Source organism: Drosophila navojoa, chromosome 5, assembly GCF_054131105.1.
Source record: "Drosophila navojoa isolate 15081-1374.11 chromosome 5, UAZ_NAV_1.0, whole genome shotgun sequence".
Lineage (NCBI taxonomy): Eukaryota > Metazoa > Arthropoda > Insecta > Diptera > Drosophilidae > Drosophila > Drosophila navojoa.
In genome coordinates, this window is record NC_142893.1 from 8122247 (window position 1) to 8147722 (window position 25476).

The 25476-nt window shown below is 37.4% G+C and overlaps 5 protein-coding genes across 26 annotated transcripts in view; 3 read left to right on the forward strand and 2 right to left on the reverse strand.

Annotated features, from left to right (window-relative positions):
- Epac (Exchange protein directly activated by cAMP) overlaps window positions 1–7672 on the forward strand; it is a 62842-nt gene extending 55170 nt beyond the window's left edge. For all 7 annotated transcript variants that reach the window (XM_018104593.3, XM_089262613.1, XM_089262612.1 and 4 more), the window contains 8 exons: window positions 386–562; window positions 805–966; window positions 3125–3486; window positions 3591–3844; window positions 3912–4082; window positions 5137–5270; window positions 5340–5689; window positions 6923–7672. In XM_018104593.3, coding sequence (XP_017960082.1) covers window positions 386–562; window positions 805–966; window positions 3125–3486; window positions 3591–3844; window positions 3912–4082; window positions 5137–5270; window positions 5340–5689; window positions 6923–7053 — 1741 coding nt within the window. In that variant the 3' untranslated portion in view covers window positions 7054–7672. The remainder of the gene's footprint in view (window positions 1–385; window positions 563–804; window positions 967–3124; window positions 3487–3590; window positions 3845–3911; window positions 4083–5136; window positions 5271–5339; window positions 5690–6922) is intronic.
- Window positions 7673–10455: 2783 nt separating this feature from the next.
- LOC108653808 (aldo-keto reductase family 1 member B1) lies at window positions 10456–11653 on the forward strand. The gene has a single exon (XM_018104619.3). It carries the CDS (start codon window positions 10603–10605, stop codon window positions 11536–11538), a length of 936 nt encoding a protein of 311 aa, XP_017960108.1. The 5' UTR covers window positions 10456–10602; the 3' UTR covers window positions 11539–11653.
- A 525-nt stretch (window positions 11654–12178) lies between these two features.
- Window positions 12179–13757, forward strand: LOC108653811 (uncharacterized). Its single transcript, XM_018104622.2, has 4 exons — window positions 12179–12325; window positions 12382–12538; window positions 12608–12701; window positions 12766–13757. Exons 1-4 carry the CDS (start codon window positions 12278–12280, stop codon window positions 12887–12889), a joined length of 423 nt encoding a protein of 140 aa, XP_017960111.1. The 5' UTR covers window positions 12179–12277; the 3' UTR covers window positions 12890–13757.
- Eb1 (microtubule-associated protein RP/EB family member 1) lies at window positions 13521–22492 on the reverse strand. Of its 16 annotated transcripts, none has more exons than XM_018104611.3 (8): window positions 22341–22492; window positions 17648–17785; window positions 17409–17554; window positions 16268–16673; window positions 14932–15086; window positions 14790–14872; window positions 14649–14721; window positions 13521–14589 (listed from the first exon to the last, which is right to left on the reverse strand). In XM_018104611.3, exons 2-8 carry the CDS (start codon window positions 17766–17768, stop codon window positions 14539–14541), a joined length of 1035 nt encoding a protein of 344 aa, XP_017960100.1. In that variant the 5' UTR covers window positions 17769–17785; window positions 22341–22492; the 3' UTR covers window positions 13521–14538. The 16 variants fall into 16 exon arrangements, with proteins under 16 accessions (XP_017960100.1, XP_089118749.1, XP_017960098.2 ...); XM_089262623.1 differs by lacking the exon at window positions 22341–22492 and adding an exon at window positions 19547–19567; XM_018104609.3 differs by lacking the exon at window positions 22341–22492 and adding an exon at window positions 18245–18424 and having other exon boundaries at window positions 14932–15083; window positions 16280–16673.
- Window positions 22493–22601: 109 nt separating this feature from the next.
- Window positions 22602–24910, reverse strand: Mccc2 (methylcrotonyl-CoA carboxylase subunit 2). Its single transcript, XM_018104602.2, has 4 exons — window positions 24623–24910; window positions 24301–24554; window positions 23351–24234; window positions 22602–23290 (listed from the first exon to the last, which is right to left on the reverse strand). Exons 1-4 carry the CDS (start codon window positions 24758–24760, stop codon window positions 22815–22817), a joined length of 1752 nt encoding a protein of 583 aa, XP_017960091.1. The 5' UTR covers window positions 24761–24910; the 3' UTR covers window positions 22602–22814.
- Between the last annotated feature and the right edge of the window lie 566 nt (window positions 24911–25476).

Consider the following 25476-nt stretch of genomic DNA (forward strand, 5'->3'; position numbering starts at 1 on the left):
GCCGAGATAAATATTGAAAGATGAATGTCAATTGATAAATACAATTTACGTTGACTTTTCCAGCAATTGCAGCAATGAAAATTCCGACAGCTGAAAATTGGGAGCGAATTCGCGCCACGAAATGCAATTTGCAACAATTTGCCATTCAAATGGGAGCAAGTTGCAAAAAACAAATTAAACAAAATAACGGTGAATAGTTGGATTAACTGTAATGAAACAAATGTTAAAACAGGATTCATTAAAACTTTATAAGTGGACAAAGTGGGAATTTGTAGTTCAATTTGTTGATTAACTATTTAAACAGAGTTTGACAAATTATTGTAAATTTATATAAAATTTTTTGTCACATTTTTAAAATATTTATTTTGTGAATATATATTTGCAGAGCTGCCACAATTGTTTTGAAGGAGAACAATTGCCATTTGCTGCGCGTGGATAAGGAGCACTTCAATCGCATTCTGCGTGATGTTGAGGCCAATACATTGAGATTGCAGGAGCATGGCAAGGATGTTTTAGTGCTCGAACGCGTGGCCAAACAACGTGGACAACATTCGGCTTTCAAGTGAGTGCCAATTGCATTGCCAGTATGTATGTATATATACCATATATACAATGTATGTTTATATGTATTTCTTCCAAAAAACTTCCCCTTTTTTTGTGCGTGTCCACGCGTTAATTTTAATTGAAATTGTAAAACGCTTCGATTTGATGGCGCATTTACGATTCAACGCTGAACGTGACTGAATTCTATTATATATGTATATACTATATATATCTATGTGTATATACATTGCTTTTATATAGATATACCGTGATGTCGGGCACACCAAACAAAATGCTAGAGCATTTGTTAGAGACGCGCCTAGGACAGACTGTCAGCGGCATGGATCCATTTCTGGATGACTTTCTGCTCACGCACATTGTGTTTATGCCCGTGGTGCAGCTCGTCGATGAATTGGCCAACTAATATCCTTTTTAAACAAACTGCCCATACATTTTATTTTAATTTTCAGCTTTAGCTAGAAAACTTTCGAATTGTCTTTGAATATCTTAAAAGATTTTTCAGTTAGAGCCAGCTTGAAAGTAGATAGATTCTCTCTCAGATCTCAGATCTATAAACAAGTTCCCATGAATCAAGCTCTGCACACCTTCCAATCACATATCTCATATAAAATCAGCTCCCCGATTCCCAACTGTAATTCCAAGCAGTTTAGCCATTAAATAGCCCAAATCACTCACATTAAAATGTAATCCTCGCTTACATTGAACGGTCTATCTAATTGGACTTCGTTCTATTGCTCGGGCAATAGAAACTTTATGATTTGATTTACAGCCCCAAATCAGGCAATAAAATTATACAAGATTTAATTGAATTTCGTGAGCCTCGTTTTATGCCATGCTCGCCACGTGCCGTAGCTTAACCGAAACTTGACTCCGATGAGAGCGGACTTTAAAGACCCTCTTGCAGTTGGCGCCCAAAACTGATCCGCTTTAAGCGCAGCACTTTAAAAATGCTAACACTCTGCCACGCCTTGCAGCCGGCGTCCACACAGCACCACCAGAGACCACCACCATTTCATTTCATACCAAACTAAGCACTCGGCCATAGAGTCACGTTCCCTTCTCGGCTGTACAGTAGCTAGCTGCTGGGGGAGGTCAACAAACATATCCACAGCGACAGTTTAAGTGTTGGCAGCATGCAAACCACACGCACACACACACACACAAAACCACGCCCACACATACATACGGGCAAAACATGAAGTCAGGTTCGTGACTCGAAAATGTCAAGAGAGAAATAACTAAAAGGAGGAGCTCTGATCCGGATTATGGCAGAGTTGATACCCTTGCGTCTAGCAGATTAGAAATTCGCATTTTCAATTACTTTTTGTATGAATTATTCACAAATAATCTCAAGAAAATATTAGCATATATGATAAATATATTTATCATATTTAAATAAATATTTATGTTTTAAAAATATATATTTATTATTCTGATAACTAAATATATTTATTATATTGTATTAATTTGTATTATTATGTATATACATATTTTTAAAGTTTAGTCTACCTTAGATAAAACTTTACTGAATTTTTAAAAAATTTAGTAGTTAATATTTATTTTATTTCGAATTGCGGATTTTATGATAAATATATATTTTTTTTCTTATATGAAATTTCAATTCAGCTTGAAGAAAAATGATAAAAAATCATTTAAAAAATATATTTAAAGTTTAATCTACCTTAGATAAAACTTTACTGAATTTTTTAAAAATTTAGTAGTTAATATTTATTTTATTTTAAATTGCGGATTTTATGATAAATAAATATTTTTTTTTTTTTTTCTTTTACGTAATTTCAATTCAGCTTGAAAAAAAATTATAAAAAATCCTTTAGAAAATGCTTTCTTTTTATAAGAAAACTCCCTCTGAAATGCTTCTGCTAGCAAACAGTTATATGAAAGAGCAAGTCTATCTAAACCCATTTAACTTTATCAGACAAAACCTTTTATTATAAACGAAAAGTGTACACATTTTACACGATATCTATTACCTGTTGCATCACACTCAGTCAAGACTAAGCACTCTATGTTAGTGTATAAATAGAGACCTAACGAAGTGCTACAATTCTTTTGTGAAGCGAAAGTAACTGTTAAACTGGTTTCCAATGCTATGCAGAAAACAAAAGCCGCACTGAAGTTGAAAATGGTCTAAGCACACACAGAGTCACTCAGCCATGCCCACACACACACACACACACACACACACAAAGGCACCGTACAACAATAACAGAGTCCTTGGACATTGGGTCAACAATTCGGGAATGTTTAGTGCAGGCAGCAGCAGCAGTAATTGAGAGGGGGCGGGGCTCAATGATGCTTGAAACTAATCCTCAATCTGCATTGAAATACGTGATGTGCTTAATAAGCAGCCAGTTTTCGGACAGCCACACACCAGGCTATGAACCACCAGCCGCCCCTCACACTTCCACTTGATGGTGCGTGGTGCGTGTTCAAGCAGTGCCACGTTTAGGTAGCGCAGGTTTTCCAATTGTTTTTGTTTTTGTATTTTCGCTTTCATTTTGCGTGCTCTTTGTTGATGTTTTCCTTAACCACTGTGCACCTTTCATTGCGATGCCCATGAGGAGGCGCAAACGCCCGAGGATCGTGAATATATAATCAACTTCAAGAAGCGCGTCATCCAGTTCATGCAAAAGTGGGTCATGGCAGTGCGACACGCCGCATTTGAGGAGCCAAGCGTTTGCGATTTCATAGAGGACTTGGCCGCCGAGGTGGAGGCCGATCCGGACCTGAACGAGGAGACGAGCATCATACACAATGTGCTGACACAAATGGCACGCTATCAGGAGGATCGCAATCAGAATGCGGGCCAAAAGTGGAAGCTGCCAACGAATGGCCAGCCGATTTGTCTATTCAGTGGCAATGCCACGCCCTCAAAGACGGTCATAAGGCCGGACGATGACAGTAAGTGTGCAACTGGGCTTTTGGCAATGCAAATCGAGTGCACTAACTGATGGCATTTAATCACACTGCCCCTCTCTACCTCTCCCTCTCTCTCACGCTTGCAGTCATTTTCCGTGTTTACTGTGCGGACCACACCTACTGCACTCTGCGCTTCCCCATGCACACCACCGCCGAGCTAATCAAGGCCTGCGCCGCCGACAAGCTGCAATTGAATCGCGGCCCCGACGACCTCTGCCTGGTCGAGGTCAAATCGAATGGCGAACGGTCCGTATTCAAAGATAACGATGTTAGCATACCCACCGGCCTCACGCTCAATGGCCGTCTCTTTGTGTCCGTCAAGGATCATCTGGATGCCTTGGTAAGAGTCGACAGCCGAACATTCCACACACAATTTGCAGGCTAACTTTGGCAATTATTACGCACAGACTCCGCTGCCGGAACAGGAATGCCCCACAGAGGGTGTTGACATTGATTTGGAAATCTTGAGCACCAAAGAGCTGGCCTATCACATCACCATCTTTGAGTGGGATTTGTTCTGGGCCGTCCATGAGTACGAGCTGCTCTATCACACATTCGGCAGGCATCACTTTGGCAAGGTACACTTGAAGAAAAAACTATATACATATATGTATATACTACTATAAATATTAGTATATATAATTATAAATTGCTCTGAGATATTTTTGGATAGACTTTTAATCGTTTAGACTTCAAATTATTTTTTTTTTTTTATGAGTGTAGCAAAGATACATCTACATAAATATTTTTTAGGAACAGAAAATTAATTTTTTTAGTAACAAAAAAAATAATTATATATATATGTATAGGAATTCGATTTCTTCTATATATTTTTATACATTTCAATGCATTTACTAATAATTATTTTAATTAAATACTTGTATGCCATCATATATTTTTATAGAGAAAAAATTTTCCAAAGAAATTTTTGCTTAAAATATTTTTTTTTTTTAATTAGAAGTGTTACAAAACTAAAATTTAAAAATGAAAAACAAATCTAGGTATGCTCTTTTAAGTTAAATAAATATAAAATTTATAACATTTATTAAATTATCTATTATTTATATATTTAATTTAATAGTTTTTTTATAATATTTTTTTTTACAATCAAAATGTATCAAAAACTTGCTAGTCTTGCCTAATGAGTTGTATAAAGTATACGCCATGTGGTTCACATAAATGACACATTTTGCAGCATGCGTAGGCAGCAGACAGCAAAGTAAGACGAAAGATAGTGAAAGAGCACCGAGAGTAAAATATGTGGCACTGCCTCTGGCAGACGGCTTGCATTGTTTGGCACAAGTTTTAAAAGGCTTTCGGCTAATTAGGCTGAACGAGCAAGCAGCAGGTAGAAGCCAGGACTCGTACCTCCGTTTTGCCGGCGGGACCTATACTAACAGGCGGCATTAAGTTTGCCGTCAACTATTTACAAGTCTGGCATTTGTCATGTAGCTGCAAATTGAGTTTTGGCACGAGTTGTCGGTGCCGAACTTTCAAGGCCTCTCCAAGCAGTTAAAGCCAGCCCCAAATGTGATTTGGCACAAGTTTAATACTAATGTATACTCTGGCTCACTCTCACTCTAACTCCTCTCTCTCTCTCTCTCTCTCTCTCTCTCTCTCTCGCCTGCACAGATTACGGCCAATTTGGATGTGTTTTTGAGGCGCTTCAATGAGGTGCAATACTGGATTGTCACCGAGCTCGTCTCAACGCCCAGCCTGAGCAAACGCGTCGGCCTCGTACGCAAATTCATCAAGCTAGCCGCTTAGTAAGTATTGAATAAACTAATTAAAAATATGTAAACAGTTAGCTAATCTTATTTTTCCCCCATTTACAGCTGCAAAGAGTATCAGAATCTGAATGCCTTCTTTGCCATTGTCATGGGCCTCTCGAACATGGCCGTTACGCGTCTGCATCAGACCTGGGAGAAGATACCATCGAAATTCCGTAAAATCTTTCAGGAGTTCGAGGCGCTGATCGATCCCAGTCGCAATCATCGCGCCTATCGCGTGTTCGTTGGCAAGCTGCAGCCACCGCTGATACCGTTTATGCCGCTGCTGCTCAAGGACATGACCTTCGCCCACGAGGGCAACAAGACCAGCCTCGACGGCCTGGTCAACTTTGAGAAAATGCACATGATGGCCCAGACCATGCGCACCATACGCTTCTGTCGCTCACGCAGCCTGGGTAAGTTTGGCCAAGCATTTTAGGGGCCATCAAGATAATTAATTGGACTTGGGTTTCCAAAAAGAGAGCGGCAAAAGTTTTTCTGCAGATATCTTTGGTAGCGAAAGACTTGATATACGTCTATCGAGGCGTCTAAAGGCTTTGTAACAGTTGAAAGTCACAGCTGGATATCTTGGCAGGTTTTGAATACAGTGACTATGCTCTACATGCAGTAAAAGCAAAAGCAAGCTGTTATTGGTATTTCTAGTATCTAGAACTCGGAGCTTTAAAATTGCTATAAGACTTGAGCGCATAATAGATGATGAGCCGATGTTTGCAAATAAATTTCTTTCACTCACACTCTGAAGAAAAACTCTCAGAGCAGCTGATTGCATTGGATCTTCAACGACTTCGTGATTGGACAGCAACCTTTCTATTTCGGCTTTTTGGGCTCTGGTTTTCTCTGGACTATAAAGCCAAAGGTCTCTTGTATATGTATTGCTATGCGAGGCTCTTGTTCGCAGGCACATCGAAAGCTTATGAGAGTAGAGTGTGTGTGCAAATCGTTAGCATTGACTCTTTGAGCAACTATTTGCTCACTTACTCAGTCTCATTGTGCGAATGTCAATCGTATCGCTCCCTATACAAAGAACCTCACACGAACAGAAAGAACTCAAACGAAAACCAAAAAAAGGCTTTTGCTCTGAACGAGAGGAAATGGGTTTGATTTTTTCAATTGAACTCGAAGGAAGAATAAAACGGCAGTTATTTCTAAGCTAGGCTATATATATATCCTCAACAAATTATCGAGAGAGTTCCTATAAACTACATATTGAAGCATTTTAAAGTGCATAGAGAAAAGTCAATGAATACTCATCTTTACGTTTATGTAAAAATAGAAAAAATACCTCAAACAGCAACACGGACATTGCATAAAATATTGCTATAGCAAATGACACAAAAACTCTTTTGTAGTATTGTATATACATATATATATGTATTATATTTACTCATAAAATATAGATTAAATGTAGGCTAAATGGACATACAACATTCAATACATATTTTATTAAATTTTGCTCTGAGCTGCAAATTGCATTCGAATCAATGCATTAAAATATTCATATGTCTATATATAACTTTTAATGCATATATGTATGTATGTAAGTGCAGCTCTTTAGCTCTTTCTATTTATATGATATTCTACCTGATATATGCATGTCTAACTTATTTTTGTTATTATTTACTTTGCAGGCCTGGAGCCGCCTTCACCCAAAAGCGAGGGCGAGGTGCGCTCGTACATTAGCAGTTTTCGTGTGATTGACAATCAGCGGGTGTTGACCGCCATGTCGCAGAAGGTGGAGCCCACCAGGAAGCTAAATTAAGCACAGACAACAAACAACAAGAAACATCAAATCTAAATGTCAAGTCGTCGCATAGTCCCAACTAGTATTAGCGCGTATTTAATGTCTACAACACGATACATCTAAATTTATAAATAACAATGAATATACATATATATATATATGCATATATACATACATTTATGACGAGTATAAACTGTAATTAACTGCACAGTTATGAGCTTAGCTGAGTTGATTTTTAGCTGCTGCCCCGCTAGCGACCAACCAGTGCATTCAAAACTAAAAAAAAAAAATAAAAGAAAAAAGCAAACTAATACAAACATTATATTCTAATAAACTGAACAAAACAATTAACTTTTATTCATGTTAGAGAGCAACTAAGTAATATTTATGTAAGCTTGCCTAAACAACAACAAAAACAACTATCTCAATTTTCTAAATGAACTGAAAAACACAAAGAGAAAACTTTTTGCTTTAGTACAAAAATGAAAACAAAAAAAAAAAACATTTGGCTTTTGGTTTGTTGGGGAATTGAGGACCCAAATGGAAATTGCAAACAAAACAAATGGGCGTGTGTGATACTAAAAATTTAGAGAAAGCGACAGCAACAGTAACAACAACAATGATAAACAAAAACAAATTGTACTAAATCTATTTCCTACGACGAAAACCTTTTAAATATTTATATATATTCAGTCAAGGCTATGCAGCTAACCCAAAAAAAAAATTTATATATATTCAAGGGTCTAACACGAATGGAATCTATTTTTTTAAATATAAAAAATAATATAATAATTGGCAGGTCATAAAAAATAAAATTTATATATATATATACATATAATCAAATCTAGTTGAGTCTAGCTATAAATATTTATAAATTAAATAGATTCTAAGTCATCTATTTAGATTTTGTTTTAACCATTTTATAATTTTTAATTTATGCAAAAAATATATAAATAAAATACAAAACCCATATTTTAAATATATTTGCAACATTTTTAGTTTTATTATTTATTTTGTTTATTATTGACAATATTAATATATACTTTAAAGTTACAAACTGTAAATATATTTTCTTTATTTAAAAGAGAAAAATATATATATTAATTATGCTTAGTTTAAGCATAGCGAAAAACACTGGAGAGGGACCTTATTAGTTGTAGAACGTGTAAAAAAAATGGCTTCATTTGCGTGTACATAAATTAGGAATTACTTTAAAAGAGAACCCACAGAAAAGTTCTTCAAAGCAAGTGTGAGGCTTAAGCAGACAATTCTCCAACTACAACAGGATCTCAAGGCAAAGAGAACTTGATTTAAATATATATACATACATATATATTTAATAAAAAATTAGCGAGCCAAATTGTAGTTTTTTAGTGTATCGAAGTAAACCCAACTCCTCTCCCAAGAAGGTCTCTCAAACAACGATATACCACTTAGACAAGAACCACTATGTAGGCTACATCTATACGCCCTAAACGACCATAATACTTAGCCGATGTACATGTATACATATATATACATATATATTTACTTTGTTTTTAGCTAAACTCTCAACTATCGTATAATTCTTGACTTATGCACAATAAAACACACAAGAGACACGAGTTCACAGGTTTCCCTACAACAGAAAACAGCAACAACCAAAATATATAAAAAGTTGTACGAATTTTTTGAATGAAACTTTTTACATGAATAAATAAATATATATATTTAATTTAATGATTTACAAAACAACGCAAAGAACACCAATTTTGTAGAAGAACGATTATGAGAATGAAGAACAAATTTAAGCCTTTAATTACTTTATCTACCTTGGGAAAATTCTGTTGGCATCGTCCATTAGACAACTGTAAAATTTCCCAGAAAACAATTTATGAAAAACCTTCTTCAAATATGTAGTTTAAATGTTACAATTGTAGATGGTAGACCAAGGGCATTGTCTAAAATGGAACGGGTTTATATAGTATATATGTATATTACGATAAAATGCCCATCAAAACTTAGTCTAAGAAACGTTTCCTTTTTGTGTCAAATATTTAGATATACAGCTATATATATATTTTATAGCATTTCTACGTTAGGAACAAACTTAAAGAATAGAAAAGAATATATATATATATATTGAGATTAATATTACCAACATATACTATATACTATATATACTATAAAAACAAAGCAGAAGAAAATTTCAAATTTTAACTTGTGATTCGATTTGACAATCTTAAAAGAATCTCTATGACTTTGATTTATATTTAATGCAAGTTTTCTCCCATTTATTTTTCAACAACTTTGCATAAATTTGTATGAAATATCCAAGCTATAGCTATACGTATATACCTCCGTTAAACCATGCGCAAACAATAGCTACTATAAATCAGCAACAGCAGAAGTAAATTAATGAATGTTCAAAAACAATCTAACTAAATGTTCAAATCAATGTTAAAAAAAAAAAAAGAAAAACGAAAAAGAAAAAAAACCAACCAAATACAATCGTGACAATTTTACCTAATAATAATATATACATATATATTAGGAATATGGGCTGCTTGGCAACCTATATACATAGTATATATACCCTATAATAACTAACAAATAGACTAGATTTAAATAGCAGAGTATAGAAATGCTCAGCAGAGCTCACAGTAAGAATACAACACCAAACAAACAACAATTAAGAACAAATATCTTAAAGAAATAGCATACAAATAATAATATATATTTATGTCTAAATATATATACATATTTAATGCATATTTATGGAAAAAATAAATCAAGCAACAACTCTTTTAAACAAATTACAATTACCAAAAATCGAAAACATTAAAATTTATGCAAAGCTACAAAATATTTTAACAATAATCTTTGAATGTTACAAACAGAACCTAAGCATATGGACAGCATTGTAACTTTGAATGTCTAACATTTTCAAATTTAACTAATATTCAAATAAAAACCTTTATGTGTTAGCAGAAGAAAAAACAAAAAGAAATGTAGTTTCGATTTGAAGTTGAAAGCTCAGCGCGTTGAAAAAAGCTCGTGAGCGAAAGCTTTCGTGAAGGGGGAAATACCACAACAGCTGTGCATTCATCGCATGACTCAACCAACGAATTGTAGAGCTTCCCAAGTAACTGACTCATAAATACCCTGGAAATCTGGTAAATTGGTTACATTTATAATAAAAAATCAAATAAATTAAATTTCTAAATATATAAATATTTACCACAAGTTTTTACCTATTTTCAGCTAACAATAAAAATTATCATACATTTTCATCTGAACTAATCCCTCTTACTATATATTCAACACAACCAACTGAGCTATGCCTATGCTTACAGGGTATTTGGAGAGCTGCGGGCTTTTTTTATTGCATGCAATACCACGCAGCCCCTTGCTGAATCATATATGGTATATTAAAACCGGCTAGCTGAACGACGCGCTAGTCGCTCACTAAACCTTGGACGCGGTGGAACTGATTGTGCAATCGAGCAACACGCGGATCTCTATACAAAAAAAAAAAAAAAGAATATACATATATATAAATACAATTTGTAATCAATTATCAGAGCAATGCCAAAAGTAGCGCCAAAAATCAAATTAAACAACGGCCAGGAGATGCCCATAATTGGCCTGGGCACCTGGAAATCGTATGAATCGGAAGCCTATCGAGCGACCTGTGACGCCATCGACATCGGCTACAGACACATCGACACCGCATTTGTTTACGAGAACGAGCAAGAGGTGGGCAAAGCGATACGGGAGAAAATTGCCCAGGGCGTGATCAGGCGAGAGGATGTGTTCGTGACCACCAAATTGGGTGGCATTCATCATGATCCTGCGGTGGTCGAGCGCGCGTTTCGCTTGAGCTTGAGCAACTTGGGTCTAGACTACATCGACTTGTATCTGATGCACATGCCCATTGGCCAAAAGTTTCACGACGACAACAATGTGCATGGCACCTTGGAGCTAACGGATGTCGACTACTTGGATACGTGGCGTGAAATGGAAAAGCTTGTGGATCTTGGACTTACCCGCAGCATTGGCTTGTCCAATTTCAATGCGGCTCAAACAGAGCGTGTGCTTGGAAATTGCCGCATTAAGCCGGTGGTGAATCAGGTCGAATGCCATCCAGCCTTCCAGCAGGAGCAACTGCGTCAGCATGCCAAAGAGCACGGCCTGATCATCTGCGCCTATTGTCCGCTGGCGAGGCCACAGCCGGCTCGCCATTGGCCGCCATTCCTGTACGATGAGCGTGCGCAGCAGCTGGCCAAGAAATATGGTCGCAGCAGTGCACAGATTTGCCTGCGTTATCTCATACAGATTGGCGTTGTGCCGCTGCCCAAGTCATCGAATAAGGCGCGAATCGCGGAGAATTTCAATGTTTTCGATTTCGAGCTGCAGCCGGAGGACATGGCTGTTATGAGAAATTATCATACCGGTGTGCGCACTGTTCCATTTAGTGGAATGGCTGGCCATAAATATTATCCATTTAACGATCAATTCTAAGATTAACTACCGCATAAGCTTGCTTAGTATTTTTTTATAAATAAACACAAAACACAGGGTTGTATTGCAAACAACAACTTGCTAATCAGCTTGTAAATGAATTTCATTTGATAAACGAAAAAAGAATAAGCCAAAAAAAAAAAAAAAAATACCTAGTCTGCTGTCTTATCTTAGTATCTTACGTAAATAGGGTTAGCAAAAGTAGAAGGTTGTCTAGTTTAACTATATTTAATATGTATTTCGACATGAACTACGAAAAAAGCCCTGATTGTGTTAAGAGATAAAGCGCACAAGTTATTTAATGCATTTGCTACGTTCGCTAGTTTCTATTCCCAGACGCATTGAAAATCATATCTGCTAAATGCTGTCATATTTGTCGCCGGGATTTGAAGTGTCTGTCTTATCAGTTGACGAACTTCATGATGAAATACAATAATAAAATAGTTCAAGGGGGGCGCAGGCGTTAAATGATCTTTTGTGTCAGTCAGCACCAACGAATAATAGTGGAAAGAGCAATCATTAAATATTTATAATTAACTTCATTAGCAAGCTCAGCGTATCAACAGGTTGCTTTCTTTGCTTTGCTTTTTAGTATTTTAATACTGTTTTGGTGTGATATCAAGTCGCACGTTGGTTAGGGCGACCATTTATTTTGTTGGGTACACACTCAAACAGTGAACAGCTGTTTAGACTTGCGTTTTACTATTAAGCTGCTAGTCGAAAATATTATTTTACGAAAATGTCGGTTATATTAAGACATAAACTGCCCACGCAATGGCTTTTAAAGGTAATTAAACACACACTCACTTTAATAGACTGATATATTAACACGATTTATTTCAGCAAATCTGTTACAGCACCAGCGCCAAATCGAGCAACGATGCGGCAAGTGCCAAAACAATACCGAAAAATTTGCTCGAGGATAAGCAAACGGCGAATTTACAAAAGGAAAACGGCGCCATATTCGACAAGCGTCCATTTAAACTGCACTTGGACAAAGGTAAGCAAAGCCAGACGCTCGCAAATATTGTCAAATAACAAGCACGTTTACATAATCGACCGCACGCAGACAAAACCTACAGCTGGTGCCTGTGCGGCAAATCCAAATCTCAGCCGCTGTGCGATGGAACGCACAGAAACGAATTTCTTAAAATTAAACTGAGGTAAATATGTAAACATAAGCGTGGTATATTAAAGGTACTAATACAAGTTATTCACCACCAAAAGGCCCATACGCTTCAAAGTGGAGAAGACGGGCGACTATTGGCTCTGCAACTGTAAACACACCACACATCGTCCCTTCTGCGATGGCACCCACAAGCAGCAGCACATCCAAGACGCCGTTAAATAATTTTAAAAATATGTACATAAATAGAACATTTGGTTAAATGTGAAATGCATTTTGTAGTATGTATATGAAATGAGAAATGCACGCAGAGAAATTTTTTGAATTCAAGAAGCAACACTTGTTTTATTCTAGTTTATAGAACCATCATACATACACATAAATAAATGCTTTTGTAGCCCGAATACATACATTATATGTATGTATGTGTATGTGGTGTATAATGTATGTATATATATCTTTTTTTGTATACTTTATAAATTTATTAATATTTTTTTGTAATGATTTTACAAGCTTCAACAAAATATTTACAGCTTTTGGATAAATAAAAATTTAGAATTCTTTCAAAATTCAAATTTGGTATATATTAAAGTTTAGTTAGGTAAAAAAAAAGTGATGGGTTTTATGTTTTTAGAAATTAGCAAGTTGTTTTCGTTTTATTTTTAAAGTTCGGATTTTTACACATAAAAAAGAAAAGCTGGTTGATAGAGCAAAAATTGTCTTAAATACTACTATATTCATTATTCATCATGCTTTCCACATGATTAGTTATTTTAGAACAGAAAAAACGTCGATCAACTGAAATAATATGCCAATCTGATCTGCATAAACAACGTGAACTTCACATTTTACAATGTTCTTTTTTTTTCGACTACACACACAAAACTACACTCAAAAACAACAACAAAAGTCAATGACAAATTTTCTTTACGTAAAACTTATAAATTCATGTTTTTGTTTAGGAAAAGAAAATGAAAAAAAAAAAAAAAATTCGCAGTTCGAGCAAAAAAAAGTAAACCAAAACGAAATCATCAAACGAAACGGCTACAACAAAAAATACATACTAATCGTTACAAGTTTAATTAAATATTCTTCTTAACAATTTTGTATCTTACGTCGCTCTAATTTATACGACTTATATTGGATTGATTTTGTTTTTGCTGTGATGTTTTGTTGTTGTTGACATACTACAAACGATTTGGATATTTAATTTACTAAATAACAATAGCAGCAGCAGCCGACAGAGCACGATTGGGTTTATAGTGGTTGAGTAATATTGTTAATTGGTTCGATCAATTGCGTTCGATTGAGGAAACGTAACTCAGCTTTGTCTGCAGCAAAATTGAGCAGTTTTTGAATATATTATAAATGTCATAATCGTGTTCGATCGCTGCGCTGCATATTGTCATTTAATAAATACTTAATTTACATATTTACTATGCCGAATTTGAATTAATAATTAATAAATAACTACTGTGTGTACATATGTAATGTATATATGTATATACTATGTGTGTGTGTATTTTTTTTTATATACCGCATACTTTCAAATATAATATCCATTTTTGTCTCTGTTTTGTATGTGAGTGTGAGTGTGTGTGTGTGTTTCCTCGTTCATTATATTGTAATATCTGTTTTTGTTTGTTTGATTCGTTGGTTAGTTTGGTTCCGCTTGTAGAAAGTAACAGTTTCCGTTATATATTTTTGAATTTGTTTCACGTTTTGAAGTGTTTGATCAGCGCAGCAAAATTCCACGTTGTATCCTAATCCATGTTTGTTTATTATTATTATATATTTTTTTGTTGGGTTGTTATGTTTTTTCCTTTTTCTGAATATGTATTGATCAAAGAAATAATCGTGGGCTGTGACTATATTTAGTATTCTTCGTCCTCTGGTGGTGCGTCGTCTGGTGGCGCAAAGCCATCCTGTTGTGATGCCAAAACACAATTAGTTTATGCAAGTTGTTTAAATTCCTTTCACTTACCTCAGTTGCGTACAGAATGTCCAAAATCTTTTGAACTAACTGACCTGGTTCAGCCTCATCGGCTTCCTGGCAACTGTGCAAATATGTGTGAAAATAAATTGTATTATTAAACATGTTTCATTTATAATGGATCTCACTTACAGTATTTCAATATCGCGCAGTTTGGAGAAATAGAAATCGCGCTCCTTCTCCAAGCCCTCGAGATTCAGACGCATATCCATTATCTTTGGAAGGATGATATGAACAAACAAAACAGATTATAGTATTACGATCACATGCATACTTCTACTTCAGGACGAACCTGATTGGACAGCTCTTCGATCTGTTGATTCGTTTGCGCGGTCACCGCATCGTTCTTCTTAACAGCTCCCGTTGTTCCCGCCGTCATTCGATTCGGCGGCGTCGCATTGTTTGTCCGTGGCGGTACCTTAGAAACTACTTGTATTGCGAAAGAGACATAATTCATAGGTTAGTTAATATTAAGTACAATCAACATATAATATACAATGATGGAATCTATGTTCGAGTATTTAACAAACGTGAAGCACGTCAAATGGTTGGCGTTCAAGTAGCGCTTTGTTGGGTTTTGGAAACAATTTCGTTGACAATAATTTGTGCAATCAGGTTTTGTTAAATTATAGATATATAGTATAAATAAAAAGAGGTGTGAGTAGTTGTTAGAGTAAGTGAGTATTCATTGTAGTTGTAGTTTATGTTTTAGATGAGTATAATTTAGTATATGTACAATAAAATGTTTGGTTATATAAGATTGTTGTTGTTATCATTATTAATATGTGGAATGGGACACGGGCAAGCAAACGAAACCAAACCAAGAGAACATACTGGGCTTTGTGGCTGTCGTTGTTGTTGCTGCTGTTGGCCGTGTTGCCGCCGATGTTGGCACACGCCTGTAGGAGCTGGCAACGCCGCCGCCGCCGCTGCTTGTGCCTGGCAGAGATTTTCCAGCACCGGAGCCAAAGCCCATCGGTGCACCCTCGCGTACAGCGCTGGCATCATAATCTCTGCCATCGTAATTGGCGTCGAAGAACTTTTTGAACCATTGTAAAAATTCAAAATTATCTTGGAATCGACCCTTTATCAATTTGTCAATGGGTATTATCTAAAAGTAAAATGTGTGAAAGTGAGAGAAAGAGAATAATAATGCAAGTGTAATTGTGGGGAATGGCATATGAGGAAACACAAAATAAAAATTAATAAAAAAAAAAACCAAGAGAGACAGACAATTAAACAGCACAATTTCGATATCAACTCAAGATGAAACTAAAGATTATAAATTAATGAGAGAGAGAAATGTGCACACTAAAAACAAAGACGAACAAATTACTCAAAAGACGATGTACTTGAGGACATATATGTGTATGTGTAAGTGTAAGTGTGTGTGTGCGCGTTGATGCATATGTGTTTGTGCCAATTTGCTTATTGGAGTTTTTGTTGTGCTTGTGTTGTTGTTGTTGTGTGTGTGTGCGCCTTTCATGGTATGCAGTCGACGCTTCCGCGTGCTTCACGTTCGTTTTCACTTTTCTCTTTTCGCTCTTTTTTTTTTTTTTGTTGGGTTGTATACAAAATGAAAGTAAAACAAAAATGGAACCCTCGCATACAGCGACCATCACCGTCAACAGCTTCTCTTGCATTATGAACATTTTCAAAACCATCGACAATATTCTGCAGCGATCCCATACCCGTTCTACTGCGCATCGTACTGCTGCGCCCATTGCTGACTGTCGACTGCGCATGCGATGAGTGCTGGTGCTGCTGTTGCTGGGAATGGGAATGGGAGGAGATGAGCTTCTGTCGGTGCATCGTGTGCAATTCATTGATGCTGCTGCCAACGCCGCTGCCAGTGTGACTGCCGGGTCCGCCGCTGCCCAGCTTCACGTGATTCCGCTGCGCCAGTGGATCATATTCCTGTCCATCATAATTGGCATCGAAAAACTTCTTGAACCATTGTAGAAATTCAAAATTGTCTTGAAAACGACCCTTAATAAGTTTATCAACTGGTATTATCTGTCGTCGTCGTCGTTGTTGTTGTTGTTATGATTGTTGTTGTTGTGGTAGTTTTTGTTGCCAGTTGCATAGTTGTAGTTGTTGGATGTTGTTGTTGATTTGTAACGGAAATTGTCAGTTAGTTACGCACATAATAAAGTTAAGTGTCGTAAGATTTTGTTTATAAAAAATGTTTCTTGTGTTCCTCAAGTCAAAAATAAAGTTTTAATATAACTTTAATTGAAATGAAACCAATTGTCGATTTTACTTTTAAGTAAAAAAGAAAATTTTCGATCATTTCCAAATTGAATTTCTTAACTGACGAAAAATCCTTAGACTGAACTTTTAACTTTTTTTTTTTATCAATAATCCCAATTTCTAATATTTAACTTATATAAATTTAATATTAAATTTAATTTAAACAAATTTTCGAAGCCACTAGAAAACTTTAACAATTGCAGATTTTAAAATAATTCAATTTTTAAATTTATATCTAATTCTAATAGTTACTATAACAATTACATGGATAGTGGCGTGCACAAAGAATCATCACAACACACACAGCACCTGAGCTATTATTTAATTCAATTCAATTTGTTAAGTGTGCAAAAAGTGTTTGATTCAAAATCAAAACAAAACAAAAAATAACTGGAGCATTAAACAAATCAAATATTCTAAAACTAGAACAAAATCGATGTAAAGTAAAGCAGAGGGAGATAAAGATAAAGAGAGCGAGAGCTAAGAAATAGTTTTTACCTTGTCAACTGACATCTTTTTAAAGCCCGCCTGCAAGATCTTGAAGTTCTGTATGTACTCATGCTCCAGATTTGTGCGGAATTTAACACGCTTGATGGGCACTGAATTTGGGAACAGCATGTCCATGAACTGACAGTAGGCAGCGCCTAAATATGGACAAATACAACAAAAAAAAACGAGAACGAAAATACATCAATTAATACAGTTCAATAAATAATTATTTAGAAGGTTGTAGCTACCCGTGCAGAGTTCCTCAATTTTGGAGAATTGCGACGCCAGGCAATCGTTCACCCAGGCCAACATGTCGTGCCTCGACAGATTCTCTGACGTCACATTTGTGGAGTATACGTTAACAGCCATATCTTTTTTGGGCGTATCTGCAATAGATGGAGAGAAATAGGCAACGAGATATTATTATTGTTATTTTCATAATTAAGCCGAGTACATATAAGGTAAGCTGTGTGGGAGTGGTTAATGCTGTTAATTATGGTTCAGCTTATAATTGCTTAATTTCTTATTTTTGTTTTTCTTTTCATTTGAGTTTTTAATAGTTTTTCGTGTGTCTGCTTATTTGTGCATTGAAGCGTCGCCACATGTGCGTGCCTCCAATATCAAGATCATCATAATCACACAATCAAATGCAACAGCCAGCAAAGTGGCATGCGGCATGCAGTTGATTATTAGTGGCACGAGGCTTGGACTTGGAGAGACACACATGAAAGTTGTATGCAACATTTGCTTGTTTTTGCTTGTGTTTTCTAATGGCTTTTGCTACTTTAGCCAAATGTTTTTTGTTACAAATAATTGCCATTCGCTCATCTCGTTCCATTACATACTTTTGGGCATTTTCGCGTGGCTTCCACTCATTGATCTTGAAAGACTTTTTGCTTGTCCGTTGGCTTTATTGAAAGCAAATTAAAATTGAAAATATTTTTTGTTGTTTTCTTTAAATATATTTATTTATTTTTTTTTTTTTCGAATTTTTCGATTTGTTGCGTCAAGTAATGATAGAATAAAAACAATGCCAAACTACATTTTGGGCAAGGCCTACGTCAAATCATGAAACATTGATAATGCTGCGATCAAAATATTTCAGATGATAGAATCTTATGAATCGGAGTTGACATCTTCTGGGATTGATCATTTGTTGCGAGAGACATTCATCTCTAATGTCAGCAAATTATTGAAATGTTTCGCAGGTAATTTAGACTCTGTTAACGAGTTAACAGAGCTGACTGTTAACTCAATTAGCAACTGCTAAGAAATGATATGCTGAATGATGTGTGGCATTTCTCAGAGATTTTAAATCAACTTTGCGAGTTAACAAAAGAGTTGAATATATTAGTAAGGAATGAATGAGTAATCACTTTGCATATCTATTTGCCTAAGCACAGCTGTTGTCAAATGCTTATATTATCCCATTAACACGAATTCCAAGTCAAACTACTCCATCGAAAGAAATTCCACTCAAGCTAAGCAGAAATCCAAATTCGCAATTTAAAGACAATAAATAGTTGTTCTAAAAACAACTTTAACTAGTCAGCTAATCAGCCTAGAACTTAAAAGTTTCGCTGTTGGCAAGTTTAATTGGTAAGCAATCAGCTTAGATAATAACTTGGAAATGCTTCATAAAACAATTAATCACAATCAATTTGTTATCTTTCACTGGAAATAATCCAACATAATAATTGTGTTTAAAGTCTGACTTATTATCAAAGCATTACACTGTGTTTACAAAACATCAATTAAAACAACTAGGAGATATTCCGTGCCCGGCTCTAAGCACTCACGTATATCAAATTCAGTAAAACACGTTTTTCCAGTATCAATAAAATGAAGACCCAATCAAAATTTATATAAACAGTGACAAATAAACAATAAAAAGCCTCAAATGACGTGCGTGGATTCGTGAGAATTGCAGAGTAAGGCGATATTAACTAAGATGGAGAGAAAGCTAGAAGTTATTCACTTGGATTCGAGAAAATTGCAATGCATTAAGAAAAGATCTGTGAGAGACGGAAAGTGTAAGTGAATGTTGGTAAAACAAAACTGAGAAAGAAATAAAGAGAGATAGAGAGATAAGCAGAGGTCAACGAGTTCTAGCTACATCCTCCATATACTCTTTATAGAATTCTTACCAATAGTTTATATAACTTATTTTCACACTTTGCGTACACGAGCGAACTTTATACGAAACGCACTATTTAATCTAATTGAAGAGCAGCACTCTTGTATTCCTTATAGTTTGAAGTGCTTGTAAGCTCCAGAAAACTTACGAGAGCGTAAAATGCAAGCGACATGCAAACGCGCGCGCCTGCCCGCCAAGACACAATCGGAGGCAAAAATACAAATTGGAATGAAGCAAGAAGAAGACGTAAAGACAACAAATACAATAAAGTGCAACAAATACAAGCAAAATGCGGCGATAGCAGCGCAATCCGTGCGAGACTGGAGCGAACGAACAATGAACTTGGACTGTGGCAGCGACTAACGCTGCTGCTGCTGCTGCTGCTGCGGTTTGTCAACGGTTCGCTGCCGACGCAGTTGATGATGTTCGAGTGGCAGCAGCGGCAGCAGCTCTTAGTCACCGGCATTTGGCATTATCAAGAGCAGAACTTTATAAAAAAGAAACAAAGAGTAAAGAAAATGAATAGAAAGAAAAGCATGACCAATGCCACAGCGTGGACCACTCAGGGAGGCGACACGTTGATAAAGAAAATTAAATTAGCCGGCATTTCGTTTAGACGCAACCGAAATGTACCTAAAAATACATCAGGCCAGAGCTCTGAGTGTGCCTCTGCCCCTGTGTGTGTGTGTGTGTAACGTTTTGCCACGTTGTAGCTTAGTGTGGCAAGTGCATTGAACCCAAAAAAGGGCGCGTTGTGATATAAACTGAAGTTGGAAGCAAATGCCGGAACTTCATACAAATGCGAGCGATTATACCCTAGCCAATGGGGGTACTACCACTATTGTTACAAAGTGTGTCACACAGCAGAGAGTGAAACAGAGCAGAGCAAGGGAATCAAAGTGGGTGGGAGCATCGAAATGACAAATCATGCAACATTTCGTGGCATAATTTAAAGTTCTTATTGTAATAATGTGATTGCCTAACAAAATATGTTATATTATATTCATTATATATACGCTAAATATTAAGAATTCCAATAAGAATCAGTTTCTTACTCTTTTCGATTTTCATTAGAGTTAATTTAAAAAGAAATATAAAAATTAAACCAATCTACTATGAACACAAGAAAAATCCCACCATAAAACTGCTTAAGCAATCTCATTTTATATACCTCACTGCTGTTAAAGGGTATTTAAGCTGTCGGGCTGCCAATAGGTAATTCATGCTATTTCCTTCTACCATTCCGTATTGTTGCAGTTGGTGCTGCTGCTGTTGTTGTAGTTTATTGATTGAAGTGCGCCAACTATGGCAGGCAAAACTGCCCCAAATACACAACAAGTTGAAAACTCATTAAGGGGGATTTGTTTTTGTTTGCCATTGTCGATGATGGCAGATGATAAGTGTGTGTTTAAGACTGTGTATGTGTTTGTGTTTGCGTGTGCGGGGGTGTTTTGATTGACGTGCGTATGTGTGTGTGCGCTGCAGCGGAAGTTGTGGCAAATGTCGTTGCCAACTAATTAAGCGCGACTACACAACAAACCAAAGTGCTCATGCACTCATACATCGATATGAGTGTATTAGAAATGAGTAATTTTACATAACGATATAAATATCGACATCGATCAGCCGATTATCGACAAGCGCTTGTCATAATTAAGCTTCAATCTCAGCATAAGCCCAAGTGCTGCGTATCCCACCTAAACATACACAAGATATTGCTGCATGCATGTGTGCGTGTGCGTGTGTTTATGGAATTTGTGTAAGTGTGAAAAAGCCGGCGAGTTTTTAAAGAGAGCGCCTCAGCGTTGGCGTCTGTGTCAATGCCGCTAGCTCAGCAATTTTAATGAAGCCAATAAAAAAATAGTAGCCAAGCAAAGAGACAACAAGCCAGGGCGTTCGAACCTGAATCAGCTATCAGTAAGACACAAACGCACACACACACACGTCAGTGGACAACATTGTGCGGGGGTTGACATATAGACCACATAACAAGCTGACATACTACCGATGACGTCATGCAAATAAAATACAATTGGCAGCAGCTAAAACAAAAGCAACACCTGAGCACAGGAAATGCAAGAAAAAACTCGAATGAAAAATATGAAACACGTATGGCAACACTCGTCTGGCTTAAAGTGCACTTGCGGCAGGTAGTAGAAATGTTAAGTGGCAAAAGCCAAAGGAAAAAAAAAACAGAAAAGGTAACGGCATCGACTCGCCAGATTAGCCGCAAAGGCTTGACGATTTGTAATTGCAATGCGGCAGTGGAATTTTTATGGCTGTTCCTGTTGCAAGCGCGCAGCAGAAGCCACAAACACTCACACTCACATACACATGCATATGCAGGCAGCAACACGCACACATTTTATTTTGGGCGCACACACACACACACATCGATACACAATGCGCACAGACGCCTGCGACATTTAAATGCGTACAACAGGGAATAAAACACACGCACACACACAGCTGCATCGTTGCGCATCATGTACAGATATTTTCTCCTACTTATGTGTGCTCAAGTGTGTGCACTTGAAGTTTTCGGCAAGGCTATTTTAAAATCGCCACATACACGCGCTACTCTCTCGCATTTTTTTGCCGTTGAACTTTCTTTTCTGCTGACGCTACTTCTAGATTTTGCCATGCACACACTCAAGATGGAGCAGGCAAAAAACATAACGCAGAGAAAGAGCCGCCGCAGCCGCAACATTCACCAATACACACACGTACACTCATGTATTTGTCTATTCACTTTTATAAAGGTTACGCCACTGTTTCACTTTACTGGACAATCAGACACTCACCTATTTAATTGTAATATATATAGTCGCTGTTTTAAATTAAACCGCTCTTTTTATTATTCCAACGTTATTAATGACAAAGGAAATCCAAATTCTATGACGAACTGTCTTCTGGTAGTGTTATCGACTGCTTTAGTGTTGTGAAACTAAATTTGTGCTTAGTGTTTGAAAAAATACACGCGCAAATGTTATACTCATAATGGCACTGTTACGAACTGGCGTCATATTGCCCAATCGATTAATTGACGCTGTTAACCACTCAACTCAGTATCGATCGCAGTTTTATTTAAAATTTTTAAACAGTTTGCCGGGCCACGCCCATTGTGTATACAAAATAAATTGGTAAACAAATTTACAACACATTTTCTCTTAACACTAATAAATGCAACAGTTACAACATATTTGAACATTCAATGCTCACAAATGCACTAAATCTCTCACAGTGTGAATGCCAAATTTGTAGCATTCTAAATTTTTCTACATGCGAAAAACTCCAAATTTGGTTTCTTGGCCGGAATTATTTAGAGCAGCCTTCAGGCTCAAGCCCAGCACTTGCCTTGTATTTGCCGGATCAATGATGCCGTCGTCCCACAATCGTGCAGTGCTATAATAAGGCGAACCTTCCCTTTCGAACATCTCCACAATTGGAGTTTTGAGCTTCTGCGCTTCTTCCTCGCTAAACTCCTTGCCCGCTCGCTTGCGCTGATCCGCGGTGATCTGAGCTAGCACATTGGCTGCCTGTGTGCCGCCCATGACAGAGATGCGGGAATTGGGCCACATATAGAGGAATCTCGGCGAATAGGCTCTGCCACACATGCCATAGTTGCCAGCGCCATAGGAACCGCCAATGATCACCGTCAACTTGGGCACATTCGCACAGGCAACAGCGGTGACCATCTTGGCGCCATTCTTGGCAATGCCATTAGCCTCGGCATCGCGGCCCACCATGAAGCCTGGCATTAAGTAGAGATTGCATTAAGTAATTTCTTCACTTCACTGATGCACTTGCTCACCTGTTATATTTTGCAGAAAGATCAATGGAATCTTACGCTGCGCGCACAACTGGATGAAATGAGCGCCCTTCAGAGCGCTCTCCGAGAAGAGAACACCATTGTTGCCCACAATGCCCACAGTGCCTCCGTAGAGCTTGGCAAAGCCGCACACCAAAGTCTCGCCATAGAGTTTCTTGAACTCCGTGAAACGACTGCCGTCCACAATTCTAGCGATGACAGCACGCACATCGAAGCTCTTCGTTAGATTGGGCCCAACTATACCATAGAGTTCTGTTGGATCGTACAGCGGCTCCTCCACTGCCGCAGTTGCTGGCGCAGCTGAGCCGAAGTTTGTCTTACTGGAATGCTGCAGTTGCTCATTGTAGGCGTTCGTTGCATCCAGATTAAGATTGCTAACGATTTGCCGGGCCAGATACAGAGCGTGCTCATCGTCCACCGCATAATGATCCGTGACACCGGAAGTCTTGCAATGCAAATCAGCTCCACCCAAATCCTCGGCAGACACCTCCTCGCCGGTGGCCGCCTTGACCAGAGGCGGGCCAGCCAGAAAAATGGTGCCCTGTTTCTTCACAATAATGCTCTCATCCGCCATGGCTGGCACATAAGCTCCGCCAGCCGTGCAGCTGCCCATGACAACGGCAATCTGTGGTATACCCTGCGCCGACATGTTCGCCTGATTGTAGAAAATGCGTCCAAAGTGCAGCTTATCGGGAAATACTTCCGCCTGACGTGGTAAATTGGCGCCACCGGAATCCACCAGGTAGATGCAGGGCAAACGATTCTCTTGTGCTATTTCCTGTGCACGCAAATGTTTCTTCACTGTAATCGGGTAGTAGCTGCCGCCTTTGACAGTCGCATCATTGGCCACTACGACGCATTCCGTACTATAGATGAGAGCATAATGAGGGAGTTACTCGATTACTCTAGAGAGTCGAAAGTCGGAGACCTACCCGCACACCCTGCCCACACCCGTTACAATGCCACCTGCATTGACTACCTCGTCGCCATACAGCTCATGGCCAGCCAAGGTGCTCAGCTCTAGGAAAGGCGAGCCCTTGTCCAGCAACAGGTTAATGCGCTCCCTAGCCAGTAGCTTACCGCGCGAGGTGTGACGCTCGATGGCCTTTGCTCCGCCACCTGTTAACACCTGACTCGTTAGTTGACGCAGCTCTCCCACCAGCTTGCGCATCTCACTAGCATTTTCCTAATATGTACAAAGAATGAGATGAACATATACCTATGTATGTAGCCAATTATGTTTTCTATATTTACCTTAAACTCGACTGATTGCTTATCAATTTCGCTGCTCAGCACATTTGCTTTCCCCAGATGCAAAAGGCGCGTTTGGCTGCGCAACAGTTGGTTGGTCAGGGAATACCGCAGCATTTGAGTTAGTGGCAGTTTCAGCATGTTTATGTTTTCAAGTAAAAGTAATATTTGGAATTCGTCGAGTTTAAAGATCACAGCAAATGCAAAAACGCTGTTACGTCAGGTGTTGCGGCGTGTGTAAACAAAATCTGGTCACACTGCATGGTACGATCAGCTGTGAAAGTTTAGTCAAGCGCCATCTGTGGAGAAGAGCTCAGCAGCAACTATTGTGCTTATCAAAGAGTATTTTTCAGCACCGGAGCATCTTTATGCTTTGAGCTAAAATACCAAACTTGTGAATTTTTTTCGTTTATTTGTTTAGCGCCAAATTTTAATAGCTTCAGCTGATTAGCAAACTATTTTTAACAAAATGATATCCACAAAATATATTTTTCGTTATCAGTAAACTGTAAATACACTTTTACACTTAAGCTGTTTATAATTTAATATAACACAATAAATTTATAGACTTTGGTAAATTTTATTAGATATTAAATATTTTTGAATTGAACGTGTGACTGATTAACGATATTATCTTTTAGACTACAATTAGGAAAACGACATAGATAAACATTTATAGACGATACATAAATATACATATATATAAATAGTTTTGCTATGCTAAAAGGTTCTGCGAACAATGTTAAATGTGATTGTGCACGGCGCTCTAATATCTATCAGATACGTACATGTAGAAATATAGATATATCTATATATGTATATGTATATAGGATAGATCTGTTATGCACAGTTAATGG

Excerpts from the sequence above, each read along its gene's own strand:
- LOC108653808 (XM_018104619.3), top strand. The coding sequence starts at position 10,603 with ATGCCAAAAGTAGCGCCAAAAATCAAATTAAACAACGGCCAGGAGATG.
- LOC108653811 (XM_018104622.2), top strand. The coding sequence starts at position 12,278 with ATGTCGGTTATATTAAGACATAAACTGCCCACGCAATGGCTTTTAAAG. Across the intron at positions 12,326-12,381 it reads CCACGCAATGGCTTTTAAAG|CAAATCTGTTACAGCACCAG; the intron begins GTAATTAAACAC and ends GATTTATTTCAG. Across the intron at positions 12,539-12,607 it reads TAAACTGCACTTGGACAAAG|ACAAAACCTACAGCTGGTGC; the intron begins GTAAGCAAAGCC and ends GACCGCACGCAG.
- Eb1 (XM_018104606.3), bottom strand. The coding sequence starts at position 18,275 with ATGAGTGGAAGCCACGCGAAAATGCCCAAAA. Across the intron at positions 15,087-16,267 it reads TGTTGACGGTGATGGTCGCT|TAGTTTCTAAGGTACCGCCA; the intron begins GTATGCGAGGGT and ends TCGCAATACAAG. Across the intron at positions 14,722-14,789 it reads CTGCGCGATATTGAAATACT|TTGCCAGGAAGCCGATGAGG; the intron begins GTAAGTGAGATC and ends ATATTTGCACAG.
- Mccc2 (XM_018104602.2), bottom strand. The coding sequence starts at position 24,760 with ATGCTGAAACTGCCACTAACTCAAATGCTGCGGTATTCCCTGACCAAC. Across the intron at positions 24,235-24,300 it reads GGTGTGGGCAGGGTGTGCGG|TACGGAATGCGTCGTAGTGG; the intron begins GTAGGTCTCCGA and ends TCTCATCTATAG. Across the intron at positions 23,291-23,350 it reads CTTTCTGCAAAATATAACAG|GCTTCATGGTGGGCCGCGAT; the intron begins GTGAGCAAGTGC and ends ACTTAATGCCAG.